The following is a 27,485-nucleotide window of genomic DNA, read 5'->3' on the forward strand; positions in this document are numbered from 1 at the left end:
TATGGTTCTCATCACTCAGCAGTCTGGGATCCAGCCATGATATTGTGACTGTTTTTATTTATTTCATTGTATTGTAACCGTTCAGTTTTCTACAAAACAAATAAAAACTAAAATTACTTTACAAAGAAGAATGGGTCAGAAGACAATATTTTAATTGATATTTTTATTTGTTTTTACATTTTGTACAATGTGGAAAAACATACACAAAACAGACACTGAATCATAGGAAGTCAGTAAGGAGGGGTCAGAGTACAGCTGTGTCAGTACTGTATGCAGAGGTCTGTGATAATTACTGATAATAGCATAGTAGCACGTGGATCTTAGCTTTATTGTGAACTTGTGCTGTACAGTGGCCAGCTGTGAGTTGGTTATTTGTAAGTTTAAACACCAAAGAAGCCAGCATGCAGAACTCCTATGCTGATACTGAAGTTGTGCCTCTGTTACTGATAAATGTCAAATGGATAGACCAACACTTGTGATACTTTCAGGAAGGCAAATTAAAAAAACAAAAACAAATCCCAATATCAAAAACATTTAAGTTGGTAACAACCCTCATCAGCATGCAAATGTTTCCAATACCCCTCAGTCTCTATAAAACTTGCATATTCTGCATTGCAGTAACTTATTTTTTTCTCTAGAGAAGTTAAAACTATTCATTCAATCTACAAGCAGGCGAAAGAGTCACGACAGCATGGCACTCGTGTGAGGTGGTGAGACAAAAGCTTGAGTCAGCATGACAACTTTTAAACCTTTGTACAGCTCCCTCGCTGCCTGAACAAGTGCTTCTATGAGACAGTTTAATGATAAATCCACAAAAACAAATGTCAGCCAAATCCATGTTCATGTGAGCCAAATATAAACACACAGCTGATTACACAACCAACACAATGCAACTGTTGACAAAAAAGAAACTTTAGTCAGTGTGCTCTTTGTTCTGCAGTCCTACATGTGGCATCTGTTTTCTGTATTGTACGGTCTGAACTGGCCAGTGGTGTTTACATTGTGTACTGGTATCGCTAACTGGTTTTCTGCAGTACAGCTACAGGACTAGATAAATCTGGAACTTGCCATTAGTGAGGATGCAAGGCACTAAAGTGTTCCTCATGTTTACAGGTTTGAGTGCATGTGCATTTAGAGTGGGTCATCACAAGCATACTCTAGTGACCGAGCAGTATATGAAAGCATTTAGCTCACATTAACATATATATATACAATAAAATATAAAAGGGGCAGGGCAGTCATAGACAGAAGAGCTTAATAAACTGCAGGATCATTCCTGCATGGTGAGAAGGATAACGATAACAACGACCCTGCAATTGCACTTTTTATATTCCTTTAACTACATGTTGTTTAACAACCTTTAATAATAATTACAGTGAAACAACATCAAAATCTGATGGCTGAATACAGGTCCATAAAGAACATTGTTGTTTGTTTTCATTAAATATACGCATACAAAAACAGACCACAGGAAGAGAGAAACCCAGACACTTGTGATTTGAGCAGTCGTAGCTAAAGGTTATGAATAAAAATGTTTTCTGTGACTACGCTAATAACCTCTTTGTCTGTGTAAACAACTGGGGATGATCCCCACAAAGTTTGAAAGCTTCCACAAATCTATCCTAATGAAACTAAACAGTTCTATATGATATGGTAGGCAAATTCTGAACTACCTGTATCTCAAAGTTACCAAATGAAGTGGTTTTATGTGTATTTAGAAAAAACAACAGACAAAAAAGTGAAAAACCTGCAAGCGCTCAGGCTGCGGTCTACAGTAGCATCACCCCTTCAGGTGCAACCTCTGTACGGTGGCCAATACCAGGCAATGCTTTTTGATGTGGCAGATCTACTGGCTTACATGTCAGACATGAATAATAGATCAGTATGGTAAGACAACTCAAATCACAATGACACCAGACTCTCACAGACACATAAATATGTTCAACAGAATGATAACCCAGTAAACAAATATATGTACAAAGCCAATGTTTAAATGTGTTTGGGAATTAAGGCCACAGGTACGAGGGACAGTTCTCTACTTTGCCACTATTGCATTTTAACAGCCACTGGGATGTATCCATACTGTAACCCTATGTAATATTCTGCCTAACTTACCAAGTCCTTCTAACGATCAATCAAAACAATCAACTTCTCCATCATTGACAAACTGTCACACTTTCTGTACACTTACATTCTCCTCTCACTCACCAAGACCACTAAACCTACCATCCCAAGTTACTTTACCAAGTGAGTGTTTACTCCTGCGAGCGTGCACAAACATCTGTGGTGTTTGTTCAATGGTCCTCAGTCCCAGCTTGGCTTTGAGTCTAGTCCAGTAAGGTGTGCACTACCATCCCCCTTACCTCCTCCCCTTAAAAGGAATGATAATATTGCAACGTCTGCTCTCAAAAGTCATCTTTGGCTGCCGTCGGTTATGCCTTTCAATACATCACCAAACACAACCAACCGACTTGTCACAGCTCTTTTCCACAGCTCATGGCAGGCTAAACGTGAGACTTCTGTGCTGTGGATGTGTATTGCACTCTCCCTCCAATTTCCAGACAGACTTTATTCTGGACCTAAATCACACAGGTCAACTCTCTTACAGAAATAACAGATAATATTAAAAGTTGAAATAAAAAGAACAATACCAGGCCAGCAAACTTTAAAGAGAGGCGGTAGGTGTCGATTAACTGCTGTCTGGCCCCTCGGCTCGCTGCGGCCCTCCATCTCAGCCTGGACCTGGGCTATGTTGGCCTCAGGTTAGACCCTCCGGAACTGGCCGATTTCTGAGGGGCTGAAGAAGTTCCAATGTGATAGCCTTGATGCAGAGATACTGAGGCTGTTGTGGTTGGCTGGTACTGTGGTATTGGCTGTGCTGGGTTAAGCATGCCGACTTGGCATGTGCCTGTGGGGCCTGCCCACTGTGGAGCACTATATGGAGGCGAAGCGTATCCGAACCCCTGGGCAGCTGGGCCCAGAGAACCTTTCCGAGGCCCAGGAGTGACAGTGGAAGATGGGTTGGGGAGGTGGGTGGTGGTGGCAGACGTGGGGTTGGAAGGCGTGGGAATTGTTGGGCAGAGATAGCCTGGGGCTGAAAACTTGCGACCCATGTTGGTTGGTGGAATAATCTGTATAAAATAAAAATAAATAAATGTAACAAATGCTAAGCAGGATTATTACAACAACGATCTATTTCGAAATATAGTTATTAAAATTCTCAAATGTTCTAGCTGCAGAATTATACTGATGCTTACATCATGTACCAGTCCTGCCTGCGCTCCAGTTTTTGGACCTCTCTTGCACTGAGAGAGGCTGATGGCATCCCTGGCCCAGTTATCCACCAGTTGGTGCAGGTCATCAGTGAAGGTCCCTTTGCCCTTTAGGGTATGAGAGGTGGAGGTGAGTGGAGTTGGTCCAGTGGCCTGGGACAGCGAAGCAGAGTTGTTCTGACAGAAGCCTGAACCATTTGGGGAGCTGGTCCCACCTGATCCTGGAAATACAAATATTATGGATGAGAAGTGAAATGAATGAGGCAAATCCAGTCAAGTAACTCACTGTAAGATGTGCTTACACAGACCTGTGGAGAAACTACTGAGACTCGGCATGGATGGAGAGGATGTGAGCTGCTGGAAGGATGATGTGCTAACTGCTTGAAACACGTCCGCTGTGGTTTCTGATGCTTCTTTTGCTGAGGGTGAACTTTGCTTTGGAGGAGACTCTGGACCAAGACTCTGAGCTGCTGTGCAAAACATGAGCATAAAACATGTAATTATAGTACAGACTTCAAAGTACATTTACATTCCTCATGTAAAAACACTGTAGGTCCCCATCCTAACCTGAGTGTATGGGGCTGGGCTGTCCACTACCACGAGCAGATTTGTGGCTTTTGCTCTTAAGTCTACGCCGACCTCCAGCCATGGCCACAGCTGGGGAGCAGACAGATGGAGGAGGGGGTTTTCCCATTCTTGTGAACAGAGCCTCTATCTCCTCTTTCTGACGAGTCTGCAAGGTGTGAATCTCCATCATATGTCTGTGAAAAGATGGGCAAAAATCAGTCATGTTTCTGCAGGTTTGAGAGACAGCATGAGCAAAAAAAACAAAAAAACATACAACAGTAGTGTAAAGGTGTAACATACTTTTCCCGCAGACGGCTAATTTCTTTCTGCAAAGCATCATCTTCAGTCTCAGAGTCATCATCATCATTATCACTACTGTAATGGGTGTGTGGGTTGTGTGGCTCAGAGGTTGAAGATGATGGTCCATTCTGAATACTGCAGCCATGTGACGGACTGGAGCTGGCTACTGGAGCAGGGGTTACTGGAAGAAATTTAACACATAATACAATTTTTACTTCAAAATAAAACTGCTCTGAGCACAGTTGTAAGACAATCTTTCTTTTATCCAAATTGTCTTCTGGTGTGATTAAATTTGCTTTCTGAAGCTCAGCAGCTACACAACTCTTACTAATTTCATTAATAATTCCCATGCCATCCTCTGTGACAGGATAGATTTATAGACAATGAATGAGGCCATGCTTCCACAGATGCCATAACTTTCTATAAAGTGCCATTTTATCAGTTTAGCTACAGTAATAGCAGTAAAATAACAGGTAAGACAGCATAAGTAATGTTAAGCAAGCATATGGTGAATGTATCTTGTGATAGGAGGGCTTCACACTAGTTCACCAGAGCTACCTCATGTTAGTCCTGCTACTCACCTGTGACTGAAAAACGTCCAACTTTAGCGCTACTAGTTGGCTCAGATGCAGCACTACTGCTCATGGACACTTGAAAACGCCCAATAGTGGTGGGCTGAGTGGTAGGACCAGCAGAAAGAGCAGAGGATCGATTAAGAGCGTCAGTTCCTTTGGTCAGAGAGGATGACCGATGGAGGGTATTTTCTGGACTGGATGGGGAGGATGAGGATGAAGATGAAGAGGAGGAAGAAGAGGAGGAAGTAGAGGACGGTGTAAGAGAAGAAGAAGAAACATTGCTGGAGGGATCTGGAACACTGCTGAATGTGCTGTCAGTAGCAACAGAGACCTGTGAAAAGGCAAAGGCATAATTTGAATGTGGTTTCACCTTTAAAGACTAGTACCACATTGATTTTAAGCTGCAACTTAATTCTTACTTGGAATCGTCCAAGAGTAAAACCCTCTGCTGACGGCTGAACCTTGTTGCCTCCTGGAACAGTCTCTGGACTCAGAGCTCTCCTTAACTGTGAGTCCAGTGTACCCAGAGGCTGCTGTGACTGTCAGGTCGCACACAAATAGGATGTATGTAAGAGAAGAACCATCTAAGTAGTGCATATTTACACTGATGTATGCTAGTTAAAGAAGCAGGGGTCAGGTAGTGCAGCAGGGACAAAGTAGATCTCACCTGATTTGGTCCAGGAAATGGGGGCACAAGGTCAGAGGGGGTTGTAGCAGCTTGGTCAAAACCAGTAGGTAAAGTCTAAAAAACAGAAACATAATATTATCACAATAAACAACATTGCTGGATTGATTTCTGAATGTTGTATTTTCCACTTACTTGTGCCCTGGGCTTAGTTGGAGGGGTCTGGGCATGTCCTGCTGGTGTTATACCCTGTCCTGGAGTTGTTGTGGAGCCCAGAACATTTTGTGCTCCAGAGGTGAGGGGAAGGTTAGATGGTGGCACCAGTCCAGGTGGAGGGGAGGAAGTCCCAGTGGGTGGAGAGGAGGTCCCTGTGTTCTGACTGGGATCCACTGATGCCGAGGAGGTAGAGCACTGGTCTTTAAAGAGGGACCGTAGTTTCTTATCTAGGGCTTGGATGTCATCTCCACCTGCTATTTTTGTCTGGAGCTCACCCCCCTCTGACTCGAGTGACTGTGGCTGGACCTGGCTCTGACTGGGTAATGAGGAAGGAGGTGGGGGCTGAGCAGAAATGGGAACAGACTGGGAGGCTGCATGTTGTGGTGCTTGGATGGTTGAATTCATAGGCTGAGAAGATGTAACAGCACTACTAAAGGGCTGCTGCTCTGATGCAAGTACAGTTCCAACAGCACTGGCTGTACCTCCAGCAACAGAACAGCCAGAACTACTGCTTAGCTGAGAACTAGGTACTGTAGAAGCAGAGGTCTGGGTTAATGGAGGAGAAGTGCTAGCAGCTGGTGGAAGCTGTGAGGGTGGGGTTTCATGGGAAGACTGGGGTCCTGGACCAGGATCACTGGAGAGTGCTGGAGATGTAAAAGAATTAGGTGGAGGCAAACCCCCCCCAGCTGGTGGAGCAGCTGAGGGTGCTGCAGTAGATGGGAGTGACACAGTAGGAAGAGTAGTGCAAGCAGAAGAAGCTATAACTTCAGCTGGAGTCACGTTATAGTTTGAGTTTGAGTCAGCCTCAGTGGATGGGACAGTGACTGGTTCTTGCTCAGTAGGAGGATCAAGGGTGTTCCCTCTCTCTACAGGAGCCCGATTTATTTCACTGAAAGCTTTTTGGAGTGCCCCAGCTGGAGCAGACAGAGAAAGGCCCAATGCTGTCTGAGGAGCTAGAAAGAATTAAGAAGATAAAGTCAATAACATGAAATTTATATAGTTTAAATGTGGAGTAAAAAAATAAACTTTGCTCTTACCTGCGGCAGGTTCATCTCCAAAGGAGGTATTAGCAGAAGTAGATCCAAAGAACTGTTCTCTGAGACGAGACTCCGGGACTGGGCTAACTATAAACCTTCGTCCAGCCGAATGCACCACCTGAGTTGTAGTGCTCGGGGATATCCCTGAGGGGAAAAAGTCAAATTTGAGTGGGTATTCACAGAAATCAGTAACCTGACAATAAGCATTGTATGTTTGGTTAAGCTTTCTTTACCTGGCAGCATGGGAACAGATAACTCAGGCTGCTGTTGCAGATCACTCATCTGCAAATAGTAAACATATAGTAAAATTTTCAAGGTCACCAAATGAAGATCAAAATGATCATTGTAAGTATTTGGTTAATAATATGATATGTAGTAAATTAGTACCTGAGGAAAGCCTTCCTTTATGCCCCCTCCTTTCTCATCAGCCATTTCTATGACTTCACGGACCTGCTCAATGAAGGACTCTCGCTCACTCTCCAAGATAAACTCACTTTCAACCTGGAACACAAAGCCAAAGACATCACTTGCTGTAAAATGCTGACAGATTAACAGGACAGTAACATCATGTTTGTTCATTGGTTTCATGGCAACCAAACAATAGGGTATATATAGCACAATAAGAAAATTACAATTTCAATATCTCAAGGGAAAAAAAAACATACCATGATCTGTGCAATCTCCTCTGGGTTATCACCATCAAGGTCAAATTTAAAGGTCACCATCTTCCGGTTGTGTGTTTCCAGCTGGCACTCTGCTACTCTGTCTCCCACGTTGGAAATCTGCAAAAGGTTTTACTAATTTTAACACAGTCCTGTCAAAGGATTTAAGAGAAAGAATATAAAAGGAGTTACATACACTGAGAACATTTAGCTTGGCCTTTGCAGTCTTGTCGTGGCGAGAGCGGCTGCGTACAGATCGCCGCTGGTGTCGCTTCAGTGAGCGTGCTTCATGGCGACCTCCTGATGTAGAACTTGCATCTTTTTCATCACTAAGACCTGAAGCTGCATCTGACAGGCAGCTAAAAAGAGACACAAATCCAAAATAATAAAGGGGTCATGCAATTTGCACGTGATGAAGCCTGACTTTTGCATATAACCTCCATCTTACCTGTCTACAGATGGTAGCACTAGGGCAGAGGACCCGGCTAGCTGCTCCGCAGGTGATGACTGAGAAATACTCACAGGAGTCTGAAACAAAGAAAACATCCAAAAATCAAGCACTTTATCTCAAAAGCAGCTCCACAGATCCTGTTGTCCTATGGTCTGTGCCGCACAATTTTCAAACAACCTACACATTTACACAGTAAGCTGATATTTTATATGTAATTTGCCTAACTTTTTCCCAGAAGTGTATGCATTTACACATGACCATCCAGCAGATGGAGCTATTTAATCTGGTGAAATATGTTACTAGCCACTTCAGGAGATGCTATTTCAGCTGTAAGGAGTTTTTTCATTTTCATCATAATTTGGCTTTTGTCTCTGCAATGCTTGTATGGAAAGCATTTCTACTGATGCTAAATGTCTTTCATTGATTACATCCATACAGATGGTATGTACTGAGGTACTGTTTTCACAGTGAGTTTTCAGTTAGAAGAAGATAGAATCCTCTTATAAACAAAACCATTTTAATAGATATTTTGGTCTGTGTTGTTATCAACATAGTTTAACTCTTAATTCATGCAGTGCTTGTGTGTTTACCAGAGTTCTAATAGAATTTACAATAAGCAAACTGTGCACCCCAAAAGTTGGACTGCACGCAGACACTACTTTGGGGAAAAGGAACTGTGCAAGAAGGAGTGAAGCAAACTTTTCACACCCGAGCCACACACCCACCCTGTCAAATCAATTTTGTGATATGTAGAGTACCTGCAGAATAGAGAGGCAAGAGGCCTGATAGAGGAAGTATAGATGTTCTGCGTTGAGCGGAGGAGACAAGATAGGAGGACTTGGATCACTCGTCCAAGACTAAGAATGAAGCATGCAAAGGTAAAGTGGAAGAAAGGGGATGTCATGGTAATGAGAGTTGTAAGTGCAGAGAAACCATTTGAAAAAAACAAAAACCATAAACATAAAAAAATGGACAGCAGGACATTCTAAAAAAATGGACAGCAGGACATTCTAAAAAAATGGACAGCAGGACATTCTAAAAAAATGGACAGCAGGACATTCATACTGTAGGATGGTGATTTAATGACCTAAAACATGTATATGTAAGTATCAAATAATTATCTAAGTAAGATTTGCATGCTAAGTGTGAGCAGACGAGTTTGTGCGTCACCTGTAGTTGCTGCAGTCCTGTTTGTGCCTGCGGAACAGTGGAGCTCTGAGGAGTACTGACACATTCCAGTGGTTGCTGGGGAAGAGATGACTGAGAACACTGGGGTACCATCATGTGCTGGGATGAGATCTACGCAAAGAGAAGAGATGAGGACGGGGAGGGAGGGGGGCAGGTAAGAAGTTACAGTAAAAACTGACACCTTATAATCACACAGGCATTTAAGTGACTCATTGACAGATTTTATCTACAACCTAAATCTTTTATAAATTTACTGTGCCCCTGTTCCAAAGCCACACACACTCACCTGCTGCATCACACATTTCATAAGGAGGTATCAAGGGAATAATCAGTGGACATTTTATGTCAACTTTAAAGTGCATTTTGAAGACATGTAAATGAAAGGTCTATCTACTCCAGTTTTTTCTGGATACCACAAAGCTCTATTTGTAGTAACCTACCAGAGTTTGACAACTGGACAATGAGTTTATTTTGTTTGCAGAACATAACTGAACGGCTGTGGGTGTATTTAAAAAACTGCAGCAGGAAAATTGGACATTTTATCTACCTGAGGGGGAAGCGATGGTGGGTAGTAAACTCCATACTATAAGAAAAAACATAACACAGGGTAAGAGTAGGAAAAGAAACCTAAAGGAAAAAGAACAGCCTAGCAAACTCGGGAATCTAAGTGCTGCTTTCAACACACCCACTTTAAAGTTTCACTTTACACCATTGGAAAATCACGTTTTTTTGCTGATTTTGAGCAGTTGAAGTTTAAATTTACTATAATGATACCTAAGTGCACTACAATGTGACATTACATTTAGCTGTGTTTTTCTGTGCAACAGATTTGGCACTAGAGGTCAGTGAAACCATGTTTTTTTAGTTGGTGTGGTTACTCTTTACACAGCATAGTGTACAAGATATACCTGTGGAGATGCTACTGGAGCAGGTTGGCTTGTGGGAGCAACTGGAACAACTTCAGCCTGGACATTGTGCGTCTGGAGTGGAACATAATGTACCCAAGAGGACAAGAAAAACAACAGCGCACACTTAAAATTAGATAAAGAAAAAACTGATTTTGCATTGCACAGGCAGCATAAAACAGCTGGCCATATTTGCAACTAGGGTGAAAGATCTGTCACTGATCACGTGTATTGGCACAGGGATATTGTCTATGTTACCATCTTGTGGCCAGAACTCAATTTAGCAGTTTCAAAAAAACATAAACAAAAAGTGGTAATTGGCCAAATGGGAAAAAAACAACAAAAACAAATACATTGAAAAGTAGTCTACTTTTTCTAAACTATAGCGTTGTTAAGATAATCTACCAAAGAGCAGCCACCCAAAAATAAAAAGCCAGGCCTGCTTCATTCTTACCAGTGACAGCTGCTGTGTTTGATCATGTTGTGGCTGAGAGCACAGTGCCTGGGGCTGAAGGTGCTGACTGGGAGGAGTGCTATACGATATTCCATGCTGAGGAGCCTGGGCCTCAGTAAGGACAGAGGAACCAGGTAGTCTATCTCCAGCATCCCAAGCTGTAAGGAAAGGATAGCTCTGTTAATTTACAAAAGACCATAAACATGTGGGGGTAATCAGGGCATTTATCTACAAATCATTTTCTTTACATACCTCCTCCAGTGTGCTGTAGCTGTTGGTGCTGGTCAGTCTCAGGCTCCTCAGATTCTTGCTGGATGGCAGCTATGCTCTGACCCTGAACTGGAACTTGCCCAATTGACTGGGGGACATAAGAGGCCCCTTCTGCCAGAGCAGTGAGTTGGGTTGATTGAGGAGTGTTGTAGTTAGCGCTTTGAATGCTTTGCTGAGATGCTGGTTGAGCAGACATCTGTGTGCTGTGTTGGCTAGGTTGTGGAGGGATATAAGCAGACTGTGAGACTGTCTGTGACTGAGACACCTCCATGGTAGCCTGATGGCCTGGTTGATGTGCTGACAACGACTGGCTCTGCTGCTCTTCTTCCAGCCTTTTTTTCTCCTGATCTTCTCTGACCTTCAGGACAGAAAAATCATTTTAAAATATTTCAAGAAAATACTAATGTAAAACCTTTGAACAAAGCAAGACTTGAGCATTTAGTACACATGCAGAAATAATGTTTAGGGACATACCTGCTGCCGTTGTGCCCTTTTGCGACTGATTAGAGACACCCTGTCCTTAATGGCCTTTGCAATAGTCTTGTGGTCACCCTCACACACATAACCAGATTCCACCTAAAGCACAAAGATATACCATACAATTCATCAAAACATTTTAAAAACAAAGCTAATCATCCTTTTCTTAGTTTGTCATTTAATGACAGCAATAATTACAAACACACTGAAAGTTAAATTTACCATTTCCTGAGCCACATCCTCTGGGACATCTTTGTTGAGGTCAAAAGAAAACTCAATAGCTTCATTGTCTTTGTACTTCCCCTTGAGCTTTTTTACATCCTCAATCCTAAGCCACAGCTTAATAGCCTCCATCTCTCCATCATCCTCTTCTGCAAGCTCCACACGCACTCCTGTATCTTCCTGGAAAAAGGCATGGTTCAGGAGGTCCTTGATTGAATACCTAAATAGATAAAAACACAAATAAACATGTCATATATTGTTTCTTTGAGGAATAGGCTGCACTGCCATTATGTCTGTAGTGAGAGACCTTTCATCCTTATTCTGGCGAATACATCCTTCGATGATCTCCTTCACTTCAGGAATGGCAACCTTATCGAAGCTCCCCGGCTTCACCCCCTAAAGGAAACACAGAACTCTAAATGAGAATGATTCTTTTCAAGTGACCTGTTCCTCTTCTGGATATTACGTCATACTTTCCTCACCTCTGAGCCTACATTCGTAGCACAAAAACAGCAGTCACAGTAGAGATGACTGACAACACATAAACTTACTTGACTGGAACTAACTGAATTACCACCAGGCAACTTAAGGCTTTCAAATTCATCACAAATCCTGATTTCAGATTCACTGGCAAAAGTCAAAACTCAGACTTTACATAAGCTGGAAGACACTTTCTGTTTTCTACAGAATTTGTTTTAGTGTCAAACTCTACATACTGCAATATAAAACATCCAAAAGTAAAGGCACAGACTTAAATTCATTTTGAGTGGACAGGGACTGACTGCAGAATGAAAAATGGTGGGGAGAGGAGTGCATAATGATAGGGAAGAAGAAGATAAGACATGAAGAAGCAAGTGAATTGGAAAGGAAAAATGGAGGATAGGCTAGGAACTAAACAGCTGAGCTTAATGAGGAATAACAGCCCATCTCCCAGAGGAACACTACAGTAAGACCAGAGCATGTGACAAAAGCTAAATGCAGGCTCAACAACCCCAAAAGCACTTCATATCTGAATGGAGTCAGCCATGTTTGTGCTGTGCAGCATGGGACACTGGCACTTGAAGAAAGGTGAAAAACACTACACAACCTGTAGTGGGGGAAATAATAAAAAAAAGAGGTACTGTTATCGTTTTAAAGACGCATTTTAAAGATAACCGACTAGGAACTAGCTTGACTATATCTTTATCTGTGAGACTGTTGTAACTGTAAAAAAATGAATCATATATATATATATATATATATAAAATCGTATATATCACATCAATGTACGTCTGTATGACCCTTATGAATAAGACTAAAAATTAGTGTTTTTCTTTTGCAGTCACTGCCCCCCGCCCCCAGACATGGCTACAAGATTACACTATTAACTGTTAGGAAAACAGCAGGAATGTGCCTGTTTAGCTTAATATCAAATCATCAGTGCCTTGGGGTTACATGCTAAATTGACCTGTGCCATAATTTAGCAGGAAAGTATACATACAAGTGGTGGCAAGGGAATAGCTGGTGTAATTAAATATAAAACCTTGGGGGTTTTCTAGATGTGTGTGTTGTTCAAACCACAACAGAAGTTATCTGCAGCATATAGGAATACACTAGTAGGGGCAGAAAAGTAATATAAGCAGGAATTTACAATGATACCAGAACTGGGCACAAGGCTTCCTGGCACCTAGGAAGAGGTGAAGGCAGGGCAGAGGAGTGACATGGTGGGGTGAAAAGAAGACTTACACTGGTAACTCTGCGGTAGATCTGTGCAGCATTCTGGCACTCTGAGTAAGGGTACTCTGAGGTGGCCATCTCCAGCATGCACATTCCAAAGGCATACACATCCACTGACTCGTCGTACTTCTCCTCATACATCTCAGGCGCCATGAACTCAGGGGTACCTTAAATCAAAACAACTATTCAGAACTCTCGAACTCCCTTACTGATTGAGTGGGCTTCTCACAACCCATAGCCCCTCTGCTCCTCTAACCCATGACGGGTTGAGGAAGAGGAGGATGAGAAGAGTGCCCAGCCTGTTGACATCTCCTGGAGTGGAACCTGTGAGGTAAAAGTTGGAAGAGAGAGAAAAAAAGAAAAGGGGAAGGAAAGCAAAAAAGAGACAGAAAACAAAAAAGGAGGGGGAAGCTGACCTCAGTTAGATTGTAGAGATGAATGCACGTGTTTGTCTGTGTAAGACCCTTACATACTGGGATATAAGAGCGGGACTGAGATAGCTAAATGTGCAGAACACACCCGTTAGCCAGAATAGATGTAATACGAACTGATATACAGACCAGAACACAAAGCAATTTGTTCAAAGCGAGACCAATTCGTTCTTTATAGAATTAAATGACTAGCTATGGAAATAACTTTTGTCAAGACCTTACCTTACAACCACAATAACATTGCTTTTAACATACACTCACCTTTTGTCAGACTTACCGTCTCCTCTTGAACTACATAAAGAAGTGTTATGGTCAAGGTTGAGAGAAGCAGATCCCATAGCTAGTTACAGTGCAACAGTGTGTCCCTGCACATCAGCCTTGTAAAATTAACAGAATATTTTACATTCAATCTCAGGTCTTACACAGAAAAACTTATCTGGGTATTTGATGTAATCGTTTTTATATTGATGTGTGTTACAGCACACTGTCAGACTTACCAGGCCCATATAAGATCATACTTACTCAATGACCAGCAGTACCCTATTCATTCCAAACAGCAGAATGGGGCACAGCTGAAGCTAGAGCCTACATTTTAAAAACATACCCAAGAATGTGAAAGTAAAATAAAATGAAAAAAAAAAAGTCAAAAGGCTGACAGAGAGAAAGCGGAGAGAGCTCCCTGGAAGCAAAGCTGGATCAAAAAGATTCAGTCCTGCAATTTTTAAAAGACAGTAAGAGACAAAACTAGTAAAAAAAAACCTGTTGAGGCAAACCCATAGAAAGAGATGTTAAACATTATTGGTATAACTGGGAAACAGACCACATATTTCCAAACCACAGAACAAAGACCAGTCTAAGACAGAAGCAAAGGCCATACCTTTAGCCATGGGCAGGTTAGCCTGCAGGAAGGCAACTTTATCAATATTTAACAGTAGGAGAAACATTTGGCGCTACTTACATTCAGTAGATGCCTGGGGAAAAAAACCCGCTCCCTTTTTAGGGAAACATAGATGGGAAATACTCTGTGCAAGGAGTAAATTGATCAAAGTTACTATGTGACTGTAAAGACAAAGTGTCGTGGGGATCTGCCCAAGATTACCATAGTACTTGGCCTCCATTTGACCTGTGGTTTGAGAGAGAGTTGAAACTCTGTGGTCTGTTTTTATTAGCCACAATTAAGCAAAAAAAAAAACCTTCTTAAACACAATGATCTTACATACAACCATTTTGAGACCTCAGACAAGTTACTGTCCCTCTGCAGGGATCAGAAAGTATTTTCTTTGGATTCGTACCTATAACACTCTTGGCAAAAGATGCACGCTTCAGTGTGGCTAGTCCTAGATCCCCAATCTTGACAGATCCTGTTGGGCCTGTGATGAAAATGTTGTCGCATTTTAGGTCTCTATGGATGATTGGAGGAGCCCGAGTATGAAGGAAGTGAAGTCCCTTGAGGATTTGTCTACACCAGCTCCGCAGTACTTTAATTTTCATCACCTTGAACCGCTTCAGATATCTGAAAGAGAATGGATTATTATTTTCCACACCCTACCTGTGGAGCACATAAAAAGCAATGCCAGCAAATGTTGTCTTTTCCAATGAATTTCTTAATAAAAGCATCTAAGAAGAGTAAATGCACTTACCATACTCTAAATTGTAAACAAAAGCATCAAGTGAACATTATGGCAAGTGCAAATAGTCCTTATCAAAAATAAGATAAATACTAATCATGACAATAAATTTAAATCCTCCTCACGTTTTGAGTGTGCCAGATGTCATAAGTTCTGTGACCAATACAATGCACTTCCTGCCTTTGGACGGTCCCTCCCAGGAGTCATAAAAGCGAACAATGTTGGGATGCTGTAGCCCCTTTAACATCCCAGCTTCCTCCTTAAAGCGTTGGCGCTCCGTCTTTGACAACTTGCGATCCTGCAGAGCCCAAAATGGAAACAGTCAAATACAACTTAAGATTTCACACACAAAACACATGTGGCCGATTTCTCTGGCTAATGACAACAAAACCTAAAGAAATGTGTCAACCCTAAAAGCAAAAACAAAACAAAAAAGACTCATAACTGACTTATGAATTATAGAATATGTAGACCACAGCACCACCACCACAGCAAGAGGTAAACACTTCAATGCATCTGTTGAAGGTTTGTAAAACTAAACCCAAACATGATGATCATTACTGTAGCCTATTTAATACAATACAAATGCTGTAATACATGTTTAATCAAAGTAAGAATCATTAAAAAAAAGAGATAAATCATATAACCAGAAGACAATATCAATATACCCAACGCCATATTTTATGGAAAATCACCTGTTTGCTTTTCTTCACTAGCATGCATGTAAATTGATATTCCCTATTCCCTAGTTCTGGAAAAAAAAACTGCAGGAGTTGGCAAATGGCTAGCAGCTGAAGGGCTTGTCAATGAATCATAGCAACAAGTATGTACTTCTGACTGTATTAACATTCCTTGTGTTAAGTGACTAAAGATCGCCCTATTCCTTTTGTAGATTTTGAACATTAACAAAAAATGTGTAACCTGTACAACCACCCTTCTCAAGTTTCCCAAGTGATTCCTACCATGACCTACATCGACAGCATGCACGACTACAGAGCAGCAACAGCAGTTAGACAAGCCAAGTGAAGCCATGCACCCAAAGATTTCCCTTGAAACTGAAGGAGACCTGGCCACAGGCCAGGCTATCTAGGAAATTCAGCCTATTTGTGAGTAGAGGAGAGTGAACTTTTGATTTTGTGTGTAAGATAAAAAAAAAAAAATCTTCCAGCAACTGACATAACTTTAAGGAATGTTGCCGCAGATATCCTCAGAGATATCTCGGTGGTTTGAAGGTTAATATCTGGGCGCAGCCAGAGCACAGAAATGAGAGAGAGAAGTTTAAGGGAAACACATTCAAAGCAACAATTGGGAGAGGACAATAAATCAGGAATTGAACTCAAGAGGTCTAAGTTGAGAGAACATGTTGACTAGCAGAGGCTTCCCGATGCACTGGGACCAAGTGACAAACACAATTTTACAGTATTTAAATGTATTCTAGCCACAAAATGTATTACTTAAGTTTCTAAAGCACTGCTATTATAATGACAAATAATGATGTTGGTTGTAACTATAACTTCTAGGCCTGAATACTATTTCAAAAACATATGAAGTGTTTACAGACAAACGAATTGAATCAGATACCAGTTAAACTACAGTATCTTCAAAGCGGCGAAAAAAATACTGCTCCAGGCAAAGGTCATCTTAAATAATACAGCAACCCTAAGATAGACTGAGGGAAAAAGCCAATGATCATGCCAAGGGCTGGCTCTGTCAGGTCCCTACACTAGGAATGACACTGAGAGCTAGATCTCAGTGAAACACTTGTTTAGATTTGGATATATAAAAACATTACGAACAAACCTATGTTAAAACAGTGTCACCTTAAATGCCACTTTACTCTACTGCCAAAAGAAACAATCTTTTTTTTCAGTGGGACTCTAAATTAGCAGCTTAAATGCAATTTTTGCCTTTTAAATTAAATAAGCTGTCACACAAAACGCATGTTCTACAAAATGCATGTATACTTTTTCAAAGAGAAATGTAATTGAGGAAATACCAGAATTGCAATGTTTCTGACTAATATTGTCAATTTTCTATAATGTCTATACTGACTTGTACTGGTCCCCACAGAAACCGCCTGCTTTAATATTTCACTTCCACACCTATTTAATAAGGATACTGGAAATATTTTATGTGACAAAAATGAGAAATTGCAGTCAATAAAAGCACCTCAGTTTAAAAGGGTCATACCCTTTCACATAGTGCAGTCAACTTGATGGTTTACTTTAGAGTGCTCAGGGTAAACTGGTCTAACGTCTTTACAACCCTCGTCAAAAATCCTAAACAATAACCCACAGTGTGTCATCAGAAAGCCTGCCAGCTTATTTTATTGAGGAAGTGCCAATATTCATTTATAAATATCATAAATGTGAACTCCCTTACTAGATTTGTTCATTTAAACAAACTAATACACAATTCAAATTTAAAATCTCTTGACTAACAATCCAAAGTAATGACAAGTCACTATGCCAAACTATTTGGGTATAGTGTGTCACCCGCAGCAGATGCCATTGGCCAACTGGACAGAGCGGTCCAATAGCATTTAAAGCATGCCTGGCGTTCTCTTCCTCATCTTTCAAAGTTTTGCTTCAGCCGCTACCGGAAAGGAAGGAGGTGAGGAGAGGATGATGACATGGTTGAAATTGGATGAGTGAGCAAGAAAGGGGACGTTCCTAAATTTATTCCTTTTTTCCCCCCCTTAACTTCCTCTCTGTGGTGACCTACTTATTGTTCAGGCATGTCTGCAATTTGAGATGTGAAACAAATGTAAAGGTTCATGGGTGGGTGAAAGAGTCAACGCCTAGCAATTCTTGGGCGATTGTAGACAGATGGCCTTCCAGACAGAATAAGCCAGGTCTGTTTCATTTAATCTTCAAACACAAAGTAACCTAACTGCATAGTTGAAGGAAAGGCACAGTGGTTTAACTGACTGAATACTTCTACTGAATCGTTTTTAGTTTGACATTTTTGGGCTATCGTCCCTTAAAAAAAGAAAGTAACACATCAAAATTCAAAGGAAAAGGGCTTTTGTATGAACAACTGATTTTACTTGTTCAGTTTCTTTAGTTTTAATGATTTTCTGGTGTGTAATGAGCATACACAACTGCAAGTGAGGCTGTATGTTAACCACATTTAACAAAGTTTAAAGGATCTTGATTAGGCAAAACCTGTCAGACCTGTTTTGTTAGCAAACAGACACAAGATCTGCTGTTGCTTCCAGCTGAAACCAAATTTCGAGAACAAATGTGTGGCAAGTCTGATTACTTTGTACATCTCTGATTCTGGCATTAACAGGAAAAACCAAGGAAGTGATCTCTGGGCAGGTCTTCTGCTGTCTTAATCACTACAAGTTTTAAATTCTTTTGTATTTGTTTGTGTTTATGGAAAAGCTTTTTGTTTTTATGCAAAAGAAAATTTGAAAATGCTCAATACTCCTAGTAGTCTAAAATGACATGGGACATGCCACAGAAAAACTACAGTAAAAAGCGTACAAAACTAATATTTCATATTATAATCCTCTCATTAGGCCTTCAGGATGTATGGAGACTGAACCCTCACATTTGAATGATCATGGGACTTGCTTTAACAGCCTGTGACATGTGACAGGGGATTTCAGCTTCCCATGTGTAGCTAAACAGTTTCTAGCACTGAAACCCCTGAGCTGACAGGAAGGAAGAGGAATCAGGGTGTCAGGTTACATGTTTACATCTTAGAACCAATGCTGTGCCTAAAAACACAATAGTACAAATCATAAATCATTATAATGAAAGGAGTCTGAAAGTTGTCATATTAATAGAAACTGCAGCTTAAACAGTAACTTATCAAACAGTTACTTTTCCCTAGAACAGGAAGTGAGAGTTATGGTGAGCAGATATAATGTTGAGTTGCAAAATTTTAATTGCACACGGCATACTTAAAAGTTTCTGTCGGTATCAACTAAATGTATGCTACCTTATGGTGTGACAATAAATGGGGGAAACAGTTCTATTAGTGAACTTCGCTTGACAGAGGAAAGGGTTGAAGAAAACAGGAAAATTGTACAGTAGTTTAAAGGAGTGGGGGTGCACCGATTTAGTTTGGTTTAGAAGCAGGCCTTGGCAGGTCAGCCTGCTGAGCTTCACACAGGAGATTCCTCTGTCAGGAATGTGACCCATTTTACATTCACACAAGCATTCAGAGCAGGAATGCACTGAGCATGCGCGTGAGTCAGTTGTGATAGGGGGGAGGGGATGCGTCTGTAATCTGCACATTGTTCTGAAACCAGTGTGCATGTGTGGCAGTAGGTTTATCTGCTGCCGCGTGAGGCCTAATGCTCTCATGACAGGGTTAAAGCGTGACAGTAAAAGCTAACATTCATGCGGTGAATGAGGTCAAACTTCACTATGGGGCAGAGTGTAGCTCCCATAAACAAAACCGTAGAACTAGCTTTTTTTTGATCCATTATTTAATCAAAGTAATACACTACTATTTATTTACTATACTATTTAATATTTTTATCTAACAGTAAGGTGATTAACTAAACTGGCTTTTGTGGATATTTAATTCCACAGATCTAACTTTTGTAGTTCTAAGAACAGTTATTCTAGTGTCTTTTTCATATGTTATGTGCTCTGCTGGTGTAAAACCTGATTGTGAGAAATCATGGTTGCAAGGTATTAACACACAACCAGTGCAAAGAAAAAAAGAGGCTGACAATCCCACATGAAGTAATAATTTTCTGTGTCTTAAGTATTAGTAATAAAGCTATAACCCTCATTTTGACAAGCCTTTACTGTAAAATTGGAAATGTCTCACTATAATAAAGAAGACATGTTTTACTTTAGACAAAATCTCTGTCAAGATAAGTCTGTACAAAAAAAGACAAACAAAAGGGACATTTTCCACCTATTTGTTGATTACAGACGCAGTCTAAAACAATCAAAACGGAAACGCTGACCATGTCTCTCTAAGGGGAAATGACACTTGCAAAGCAATGAAACAGTATGGGTGACTAATAATGTGGTGTTCTGTACTGTAGCAATGACTACAGATGAGTGAATATATATTATTGGTACGAATTTCATACCTGTAGCTCACACCAAGCGACCTCCACTGTTGTCTCGGTGTCCAGGCCCTTGTAGACAGTCTTGAAGGAGCCACGTCCAATTTCTATATCAAACTTCAGGAAACGTCCATCAGCTGATGTTCCCACTGCTTTGATCTCAGCTTCTTCAATTTCATCTTGCACTTTTTTCTCAGCTTCTCTTTGTTGCTCTGCTTCTGCCCGTGCCTTGGCAGAGTCCTTATCTTCCCCATCCCCATCTTCCTCATGGAGAACCTTCACCTCTGCAGCGTTTTCAGGTCCTGTTTGAATTGGCAATTCTGCTCCTAGGCTTTGGGTAGAGTGGGCTGATACCACTCTGTCTCCATAACAGATATCTTCCACAGCAGCAGGCTCCCGCTCTGAAGGCACAACATTCACCTTAGCTATTTCTATATCTTTTTCTTCATTTCTTCCTTTTTCACTAACAGCAGACTCATTTTGAGCTGAAACGGTTTCAGCTTTCGGCAAGTGAGTAGCAGCTGGCTTTTGCCTCTGTGGGCCGGCTTCTAGTAGCTGAACCCGTGGAGGTGCAGGGACAGGGATCTTGCTGGGTAAGGGAAGGGCTAATGCTGTAGCATTGGAATCACTGATGACACTACGACGCAAAAAGCGATGTTCAGGGTTACATCGATCGCGCTCCATGGTGTGATGCCGGCGTCTGACTTCCACTGGCCGGCACTCACCCACCATAGAATCTGAACCAGAACTGGGGCCATTTCCACTTCTCTGAGGGGGAGCTAGGAACTTCACCATTTTGTCGTCTGGCTTTTCCGACATCCCACCACCCACACTATGAGTAAGGGGGCACGATAGCTGAAAAATTAAAATAACGATACTGCCATGTCTGCAGTATAGGCCGTATAAGTAGTCAGCAATCGGTGCTTGGGGGAAAAAAAAGATAGGAAAGCTGACAACTTCTGCCTGCAGCTGGCCTTTCTTATTGCTCAAAGAGAGTCTTTATATGTATAGTGCAAGGACTTGGGGTGTAAGATGGGAGGTGTTCTCTTGTAAATGGAAAAAGACTGAACGCCACAACAGAGCACTAAGTGTTGATGTTGATACACAAGTCTTTTTAAGTCCACGCCATCCATTCTGCAAGACCCAGGGTGCAGCTTCTGTCAAGCATAAGGGATCACTGGTAGGAAACAAACACTCACAGCCTGCAACAGGCACAGGCACCAAACTTCCTTGAGTAGGCAAAGGTGAGATGGGCAGACAGTCCAGTCCAGGTTAACTGCAAAATAGACAACAAAAGCATTTTGACATGTTTCAGAATGACAAATATAATTGTAAGGGACCAGCCTGTTTCTATAGACAGGATTCACAGTACACATAACATGTAATAACACTACTGAGGGATGCCACATATCTAAGGCCTCAAATATTCTCACATTTCCACATTACCATTATCATTTTATAATTATGCATTGAATTGTGTTTGTCTACAAGCATCCTTTTGCTACTATTTTGCCCATGGACATGTCAGAAACAGCACATGCCTTATAGATTTCCAGCTCTGCCCATTTATTATGATTTGTTTAGTTAGCATTGATGTGAAGTACAAAACCTAACGCCCCCCCTGCTAAACATGCAAAAATGCATCTAATTATGTATAATTGTAAGTATGAAGGAAACATTACTAAAGTTCCATTTAGGTTAACGAGGTCTTAATGACCGAGATTCCGTCCTTGTTAAAATCCCGTTGCACCCTAACGATAAAAGTTGCACGAAGCTATAAAAAATATAGCTGCCAAAGATCAGGTTATTTATCACTATAACAGTTTTGCATCCTCTGTTTCGTTATGACCATATAACAACGCAGTCCTGCAAAGAAAAAAATGAGCGTCTCATTATTTATCAAGATCATGCAATGGTTGCAGCCATTACAAGTGTAGGCAACCATAATGTCAGACCAAAACCAGATCGGGTTAGCTGCAATAACATCCTGACAGATAAAACAAATTACAAGGCGAATTTAATGCTAGCGTTCTAATTAATACAAAGCTGTCCTTACATACCTATTTCTTTTTCACCAGTGACACTACAGTCATATGAAACGGCAACATCGAGTTCAACGTTACAAAGCAAGGAGGAGCAACGGTTCTTTGTTAGCAAGCTAACAAGCACAGTTAGCACATTGCTAGTTAGCTGGCAATGGCTAATCCTTTAACAGGAAAATGATAACCAACTACCTGACTAATGTACACTTGTGTTTATTTTTTTTTTCGAAATATTCTTTGGCAACCCGTTTCACGTAGCTATGATAACGATGTGTAATTAAGGTAGCTATAGGGCAACAAACACTAGTTGACAACTTTACCCTCTTCATATCCTGTTTCCTTCAACATCGCACCGGCTATGTTGGCCTGGTGAAACGCCGGTTAAAAAGCTCCTGGGAACCGACAAACAGCGCCATTCCTACCCATCTAGCTAGCTAACGTTATCGAGGCGGGTCTTGCTAATGGCCTAAAGAACTGGACCCACCTCCTGGCTGCCCCCATTCAATTTAATGTTATCTGAAGCTTTAATAACAGCAGCGCTCGTTTGTCGTTATCACGCAGTTAACAATTTTGGTTTAAGTCACTGGTTCGCGTCAGTTTATTGTTGTAGAGTGGTAGGCATCTACAGATATATCAACATTAATCAAACTGATAACGCTACGCATTTGGCTAACAGTTAGCAATACAGCTTTTCATGACACGGCTATCGTTTGAGCATTGCCGGTGGCAGAAAGCGACCTACCTTAATATCGCATCCACAACACAAGTCACGGTCTGTAGCGTTGAAATCGTCTTGACAGCGTAAGGTCTGTCTTTACATATATTAAACTAATCATATATACATCTTACATAGGCATAAATTACAGGCAGACATGGGTCTCTGCCAGTGAACCCAAGAGTTGCGATATTTTTGGTCTCGCTTTCAAACAAGCGGCGCAGTTGATACAGACTGACGACAAAACGGCTTTTCCTCAAAGCGCTTGCGCCAGTCTGGAATGATCTCATAACCATAACACACTGAAACCTGCATATAAACACTTTACAAAGCGTTACACCTATTAGTGTTTTACTTTATATGACAATGGCTGGGAGCATTTTAGTATAAATACGTGAAATAAATAAGTGAATCAAAACGTGTCTATTTATAAATATTTCTATAGTGTGCATATTGAAATGCAACTAATGAAATAATAATTAGTAAAAACATATGGCCTGTCCTGTGAAGGGGCCATGTGTAAAACTCTTTTGCTTCCTTTTTTTAAAAAAGTTGTTTATGTATATATTGTTCGTCGTTCGTGGGATTTTTGCTGGGAGAATTTTTGGCGCCCCCCAAAGAGGTTTTGCCCAAAGCCAAAGGAAAATTACCAGCACTAAAATGGGAATAAAAATAGCAACAGCTCTCTGATAAACAGAACATACAATTTAAAACGTTACCTTTGACTTACAAGCAGTAACCCCTCTCTCAGCTGTTAGAATGTTGTAACAATGTTGTTTTAACCAGTTTTGTTCAATTTGTTTCATTTACTCAATCGATGTGTTCATTTATATGTCAAACCACATAGCGGGTCTAATTAAAATGGTAGCACAGACTGATCATTATTATGCATAGTCAACGTCCTATATTCTGATGAATGTATACGACTGAATTTTTTGTGTTAACAGAACAATTGGCAGTTATTAGTTTGATTGCCATGGCAATCAAACTCTTGTTCTTCTACGTCTTTATTATTATTATTATTATTCTTCCGTACGTTTTTTGGCTCAGCATATCTTCAGAATGCATGGGCCGATTCAAACCATTCAAACATCAAAAGATTCAGCTCATGCAGGACATTCCCGGAAACCTTCAATAATAATTACAAATATTATAATATTAAAAATATTAAACATTTTCCACCCTCAAATTAACATTGGAGTCAATGGGAGAGCCCTTCAAACCATGCATTTTGCAAAATGCTACTGCTCCTACAAATATTAAGTTAGAGAAACCATTCGAGGCTTAAAATACTTCCAACGTCTTGGTCTTCAAAAGTTGTATTCAGAATTTGGAAGTTCAGCTCCGTCTTCAAATGATAGGGGATTAAAGATGAAGTGGTTTTTGAGGTCTCTTCTGAGTTTAACATTAGTGTGTATTGCGTGGAATGTTGGGAGCTAGAGTGGGTGAGTCATCGCTCAGAGTGCGGGAGGGAAAAAAATTAAACCAGTTTCTGCGTTTCTATCCTGCTGTCACGTCTGCACCTTTTGTCTGACAGGGATAATTTGGCCACCAGTTCGAAGGAAAAATGGTCTGGGTTCTGTTGGTGTCGGTCTTAAAACTCAACACCAAACAGTTTTGCCTGTAGATCGAGCTGTTCGGGGAGAGTGCCGGTCATTCCTCCATTAAGACATAATGTAAAACCAAAAACAGAGAAGCAGAGCTGCCATATTTTCTAACTCGCCGCCATCTCCACATCTTCGACATCCCAGACATAAAAATCGTACCAGTTGTAGAGCAACTTCTTGGGATTCTGACGGTGTTCTTATTTTTCGTCTAAAGTCTTCGGTTTGGAGAATATGAGACGTTGTTCGGAGGGTGGTTTTACATAGGAAATGCATTAGGAGGGGGAAAGAGAGCTGCAGTTAGGGGCAGCTGATAAACATTCCGGTTGCCATGGATGCAGGCAGGCAGGCAGGCAGGCAGGGCTGTTACCATGGTGACATGCTGACACACTAGAAGCATACAAAGCGGCCATATTTGTAGTCTTTATCAGACTTTAAGCATTATATCTGTCATATTGATCATCCTTCAGCTGTATACTACTTTTCCACATTCAAATCACACAGCCTGAGCTTCTTATAGTCTTATGGTATTATTCCACCCTCAGACCTTTCATATGGTATATTCACAGGCTATTCTTTAAGGTCGTGACTTCATACTGTTCTTGTCTTCAGCTGTTTCTCTTTCATATCTTCATAATATTAAAACATTTTCTACTTTTCCAGATAAGAGCTTCATCTTTCTAAATTCTTAACTGTGTTTCAGCAAATTAAGTTCAGATTGCAGATTCTCCAGCAATTCAGAGCAATCGTTCACATCAGCGTTCAAAGCAAAGCTTCAGCTGCGGCAATCAAACTTGCATTTTCTTCAGGAAATGCTTTTCTAGTTATTATTATTATTCTTCCGTACGTTTTTTGGCTCAGCATATCTTCAGAATGCATGGGCCGATTCAAACCATTCAAACATCAAAAGATTCAGCTCATTCAGGACATTCCCGGAAACCTTCAATAATAATTACAAATATTATAATATTAAAAATATTTAACATTTTCCACCCTCAAATTAACATTGGAGTCAATGGGAGAGCCCTTCAAACCATGCATTTTGCAAAATGCTACTGCTCCTACAAATATTAAGTTAGAGAAACCATTCGAGGCTTAAAATACTTCCAACGTCTTGGTCTTCAAAAGTTGTATTCAGAATTTGGAAGTTCAGCTCCGTCTTCAAATGATAGGGGATTCAAGATGAAGTGGTTTTTGAGGTCTCTTCTGAGTTTAACATTAGTGTGTATTGCGTGGAATGTTGGGAGCTAGAGTGGGTGAGTCATCGCTCAGAGTGCGGGAGGGAAAAAAATTAAACCAGTTTCTGCGTTTCTATCCTGCTGTCACGTCTGCACCTTTTATCTGACAGGGATAATTTGGCCACCAGTTCGAAGGAAAAATGGTCTGGGTTCTGTTGGTGTCGGTCTTAAAACTCAACACCAAACAGTTTTGCCTGTAGATCGAGCTGTTCGGGGAGAGTGCCGGTCATTCCTCCATTAAGACATAATGTAAAACCAAAAACAGAGAAGCAGAGCTGCCATATTTTCTAACTCGCCGCCATCTCCACATCTTCGACATCCCAGACATAAAAATCGTACCAGTTGTAGAGCAACTTCTTGGGATTCTGACGGTGTTCTTATTTTTCGTCTAAAGTCTTCGGTTTGGAGAATATGAGACGTTGTTCGGAGGGTGGTTTTACATAGGAAATGCATTAGGAGGGGGAAAGAGAGCTGCAGTTAGGGGCAGCTGATAAACATTCCGGTTGCCATGGATGCAGGCAGGCAGGCAGGGCTGTTACCATGGTGACATGCTGACACACTAGAAGCATACAAAGCGGCCATATTTGTAGTCTTTATCAGACTTTAAGCATTATATCTGTCATATTGATCATCCTTCAGCTGTATACTACTTTTCCACATTCAAATCACACAGCCTGAGCTTCTTATAGTCTTATGGTATTATTCCACCCTCAGACCTTTCATATGGTATATTCACAGGCTATTCTTTAAGGTTGTGACTTCATACTGTTCTTGTCTTCAGCTGTTTCTCTTTCATATCTTCATAATATTAAAACATTTTCTACTTTTCCAGATAAGAGCTTCATCTTTCTAAATTCTTAACTGTGTTTCAGCAAATTAAGTTCAGATTGCAGATTCTCCAGCAATTCAGAGCAATCGTTCACATCAGCGTTCAAAGCAATGCTTCAGCTGCGGCAATCAAACTTGCATTTTCTTCAGGAAATGCTTTTCTAGTTTTTTGTTCCAATTAGACATTCTCCTATAGGTGAGCAGTGCCCCCTGCTGGTGCTTGTTGACTTAACATGCCACATGTATTTGCCTTTTTTATTGTTTCGTACAAAAGTGAAAAAATATAGTGTTGACTGTAGTCTCTCATCTACGACGGCGTATTAGGGCCAATGTAAGAAAAAAAAAATACTGACCCGGAAGAGGAGGGGGGGCAATATTCTGAGATTTAAAGTCGTAAATTTACGAGAAAAAAAGTCGTAAATTTACGAGAAAAAAAGTCGTAGATTTACGAGAAAAAAACTCGTAAATTTACGAGAAAAAAAGTCGTAGATTTACGAGAAAAAAACTCAGAAATTTGCATCCGTTTTTCCTGGTCATGGAATTATGTCGCGTTTCCATACATGCATACATGCACATGGTTTATGTGTACAGTTTACATATGTGTAAACTGGATAAAAAGCAACTGTTTAAAGTTTTTAGTTTTTATCACGGTGTTATGAGAGTTGTAGGCCTATATGCCTTATAATAGGAAGGCAGTGAGTACGTGTGTGCTCACCTGTGTGTGAGTGTGCAGGATACAGGACAGTGTGTTTGTGTAGGAGTGGAAGAGAAGATGACTTGTTAGCTTGAGAGAGGAGCGATTTATTAACAAGAAGTATATGTACAGCGTAAAGAATATGAGAACACAGCTGCCGCCCTGCAGGGACAGGAAAGTGCTCTGGTCCTCCAGCTGTTTGTGACGGTGGGGGTTAACCACGAGCACCGTAGCTCGTCCTCTGCGCTCCCTGACTATGGTCGGGAGGTTGAAGCAGGAAAGGTTATCAACGGTGCTATCTTCTTCACAGCATTGTCACAACTTGAT

At 40.9% G+C, this 27,485-nt stretch overlaps 1 protein-coding gene across 4 annotated transcripts; it reads right to left on the reverse strand.

Moving 5' to 3' along the window:
• Positions 1 to 148: 148 nt before the first annotated feature.
• LOC114437037 (serine/threonine-protein kinase WNK1-like) lies at positions 149 to 23,052 on the reverse strand. 4 transcript variants are annotated; one of them, XM_028407397.1, is made up of 28 exons: positions 22,822 to 23,052; positions 20,062 to 21,313; positions 15,122 to 15,294; positions 14,661 to 14,881; positions 12,947 to 13,104; positions 11,529 to 11,617; positions 11,222 to 11,441; positions 10,997 to 11,098; positions 10,505 to 10,880; positions 10,253 to 10,410; positions 9,802 to 9,873; positions 9,441 to 9,476; positions 8,876 to 9,004; positions 7,703 to 7,782; positions 7,451 to 7,613; positions 7,258 to 7,374; positions 6,980 to 7,093; positions 6,826 to 6,874; positions 6,593 to 6,736; positions 5,535 to 6,508; positions 5,382 to 5,456; positions 5,134 to 5,253; positions 4,721 to 5,045; positions 4,140 to 4,320; positions 3,840 to 4,033; positions 3,581 to 3,739; positions 3,258 to 3,493; positions 149 to 3,131 (listed from the first exon to the last, which is right to left on the reverse strand). In XM_028407397.1, exons 2-28 carry the CDS (start codon positions 20,854 to 20,856, stop codon positions 2,748 to 2,750), a joined length of 5,844 nt encoding a protein of 1,947 aa, XP_028263198.1. In that variant the 5' UTR covers positions 20,857 to 21,313; positions 22,822 to 23,052; the 3' UTR covers positions 149 to 2,747. The 4 variants fall into 4 exon arrangements, with proteins under 4 accessions (XP_028263198.1, XP_028263196.1, XP_028263197.1 ...); XM_028407395.1 differs by having other exon boundaries at positions 3,581 to 3,742; XM_028407396.1 differs by lacking the exon at positions 22,822 to 23,052 and adding an exon at positions 22,400 to 22,530 and having other exon boundaries at positions 3,581 to 3,742.
• Between the last annotated feature and the right edge of the window lie 4,433 nt (positions 23,053 to 27,485).

Source organism: Parambassis ranga, chromosome 6 (assembly GCF_900634625.1).
Source record: "Parambassis ranga chromosome 6, fParRan2.1, whole genome shotgun sequence".
In the NCBI taxonomy this organism is placed as follows: Eukaryota; Metazoa; Chordata; class Actinopteri; family Ambassidae; genus Parambassis; species Parambassis ranga.

Excerpts from the sequence above, each read along its gene's own strand:
- LOC114437037 (XM_028407395.1), bottom strand. The coding sequence starts at position 20,856 with ATGTCGGAAAAGCCAGACGACAAAATGGTGAAGTTCCTAGCTCCCCCT. Across the intron at positions 11,618-12,946 it reads TCTACCGCAGAGTTACCAGT|GGGGTGAAGCCGGGGAGCTT; the intron begins GTAAGTCTTCTT and ends TGTTTCCTTTAG. Across the intron at positions 4,321-4,720 it reads TGGACGTTTTTCAGTCACAG|TAACCCCTGCTCCAGTAGCC; the intron begins GTGAGTAGCAGG and ends AATTTCTTCCAG.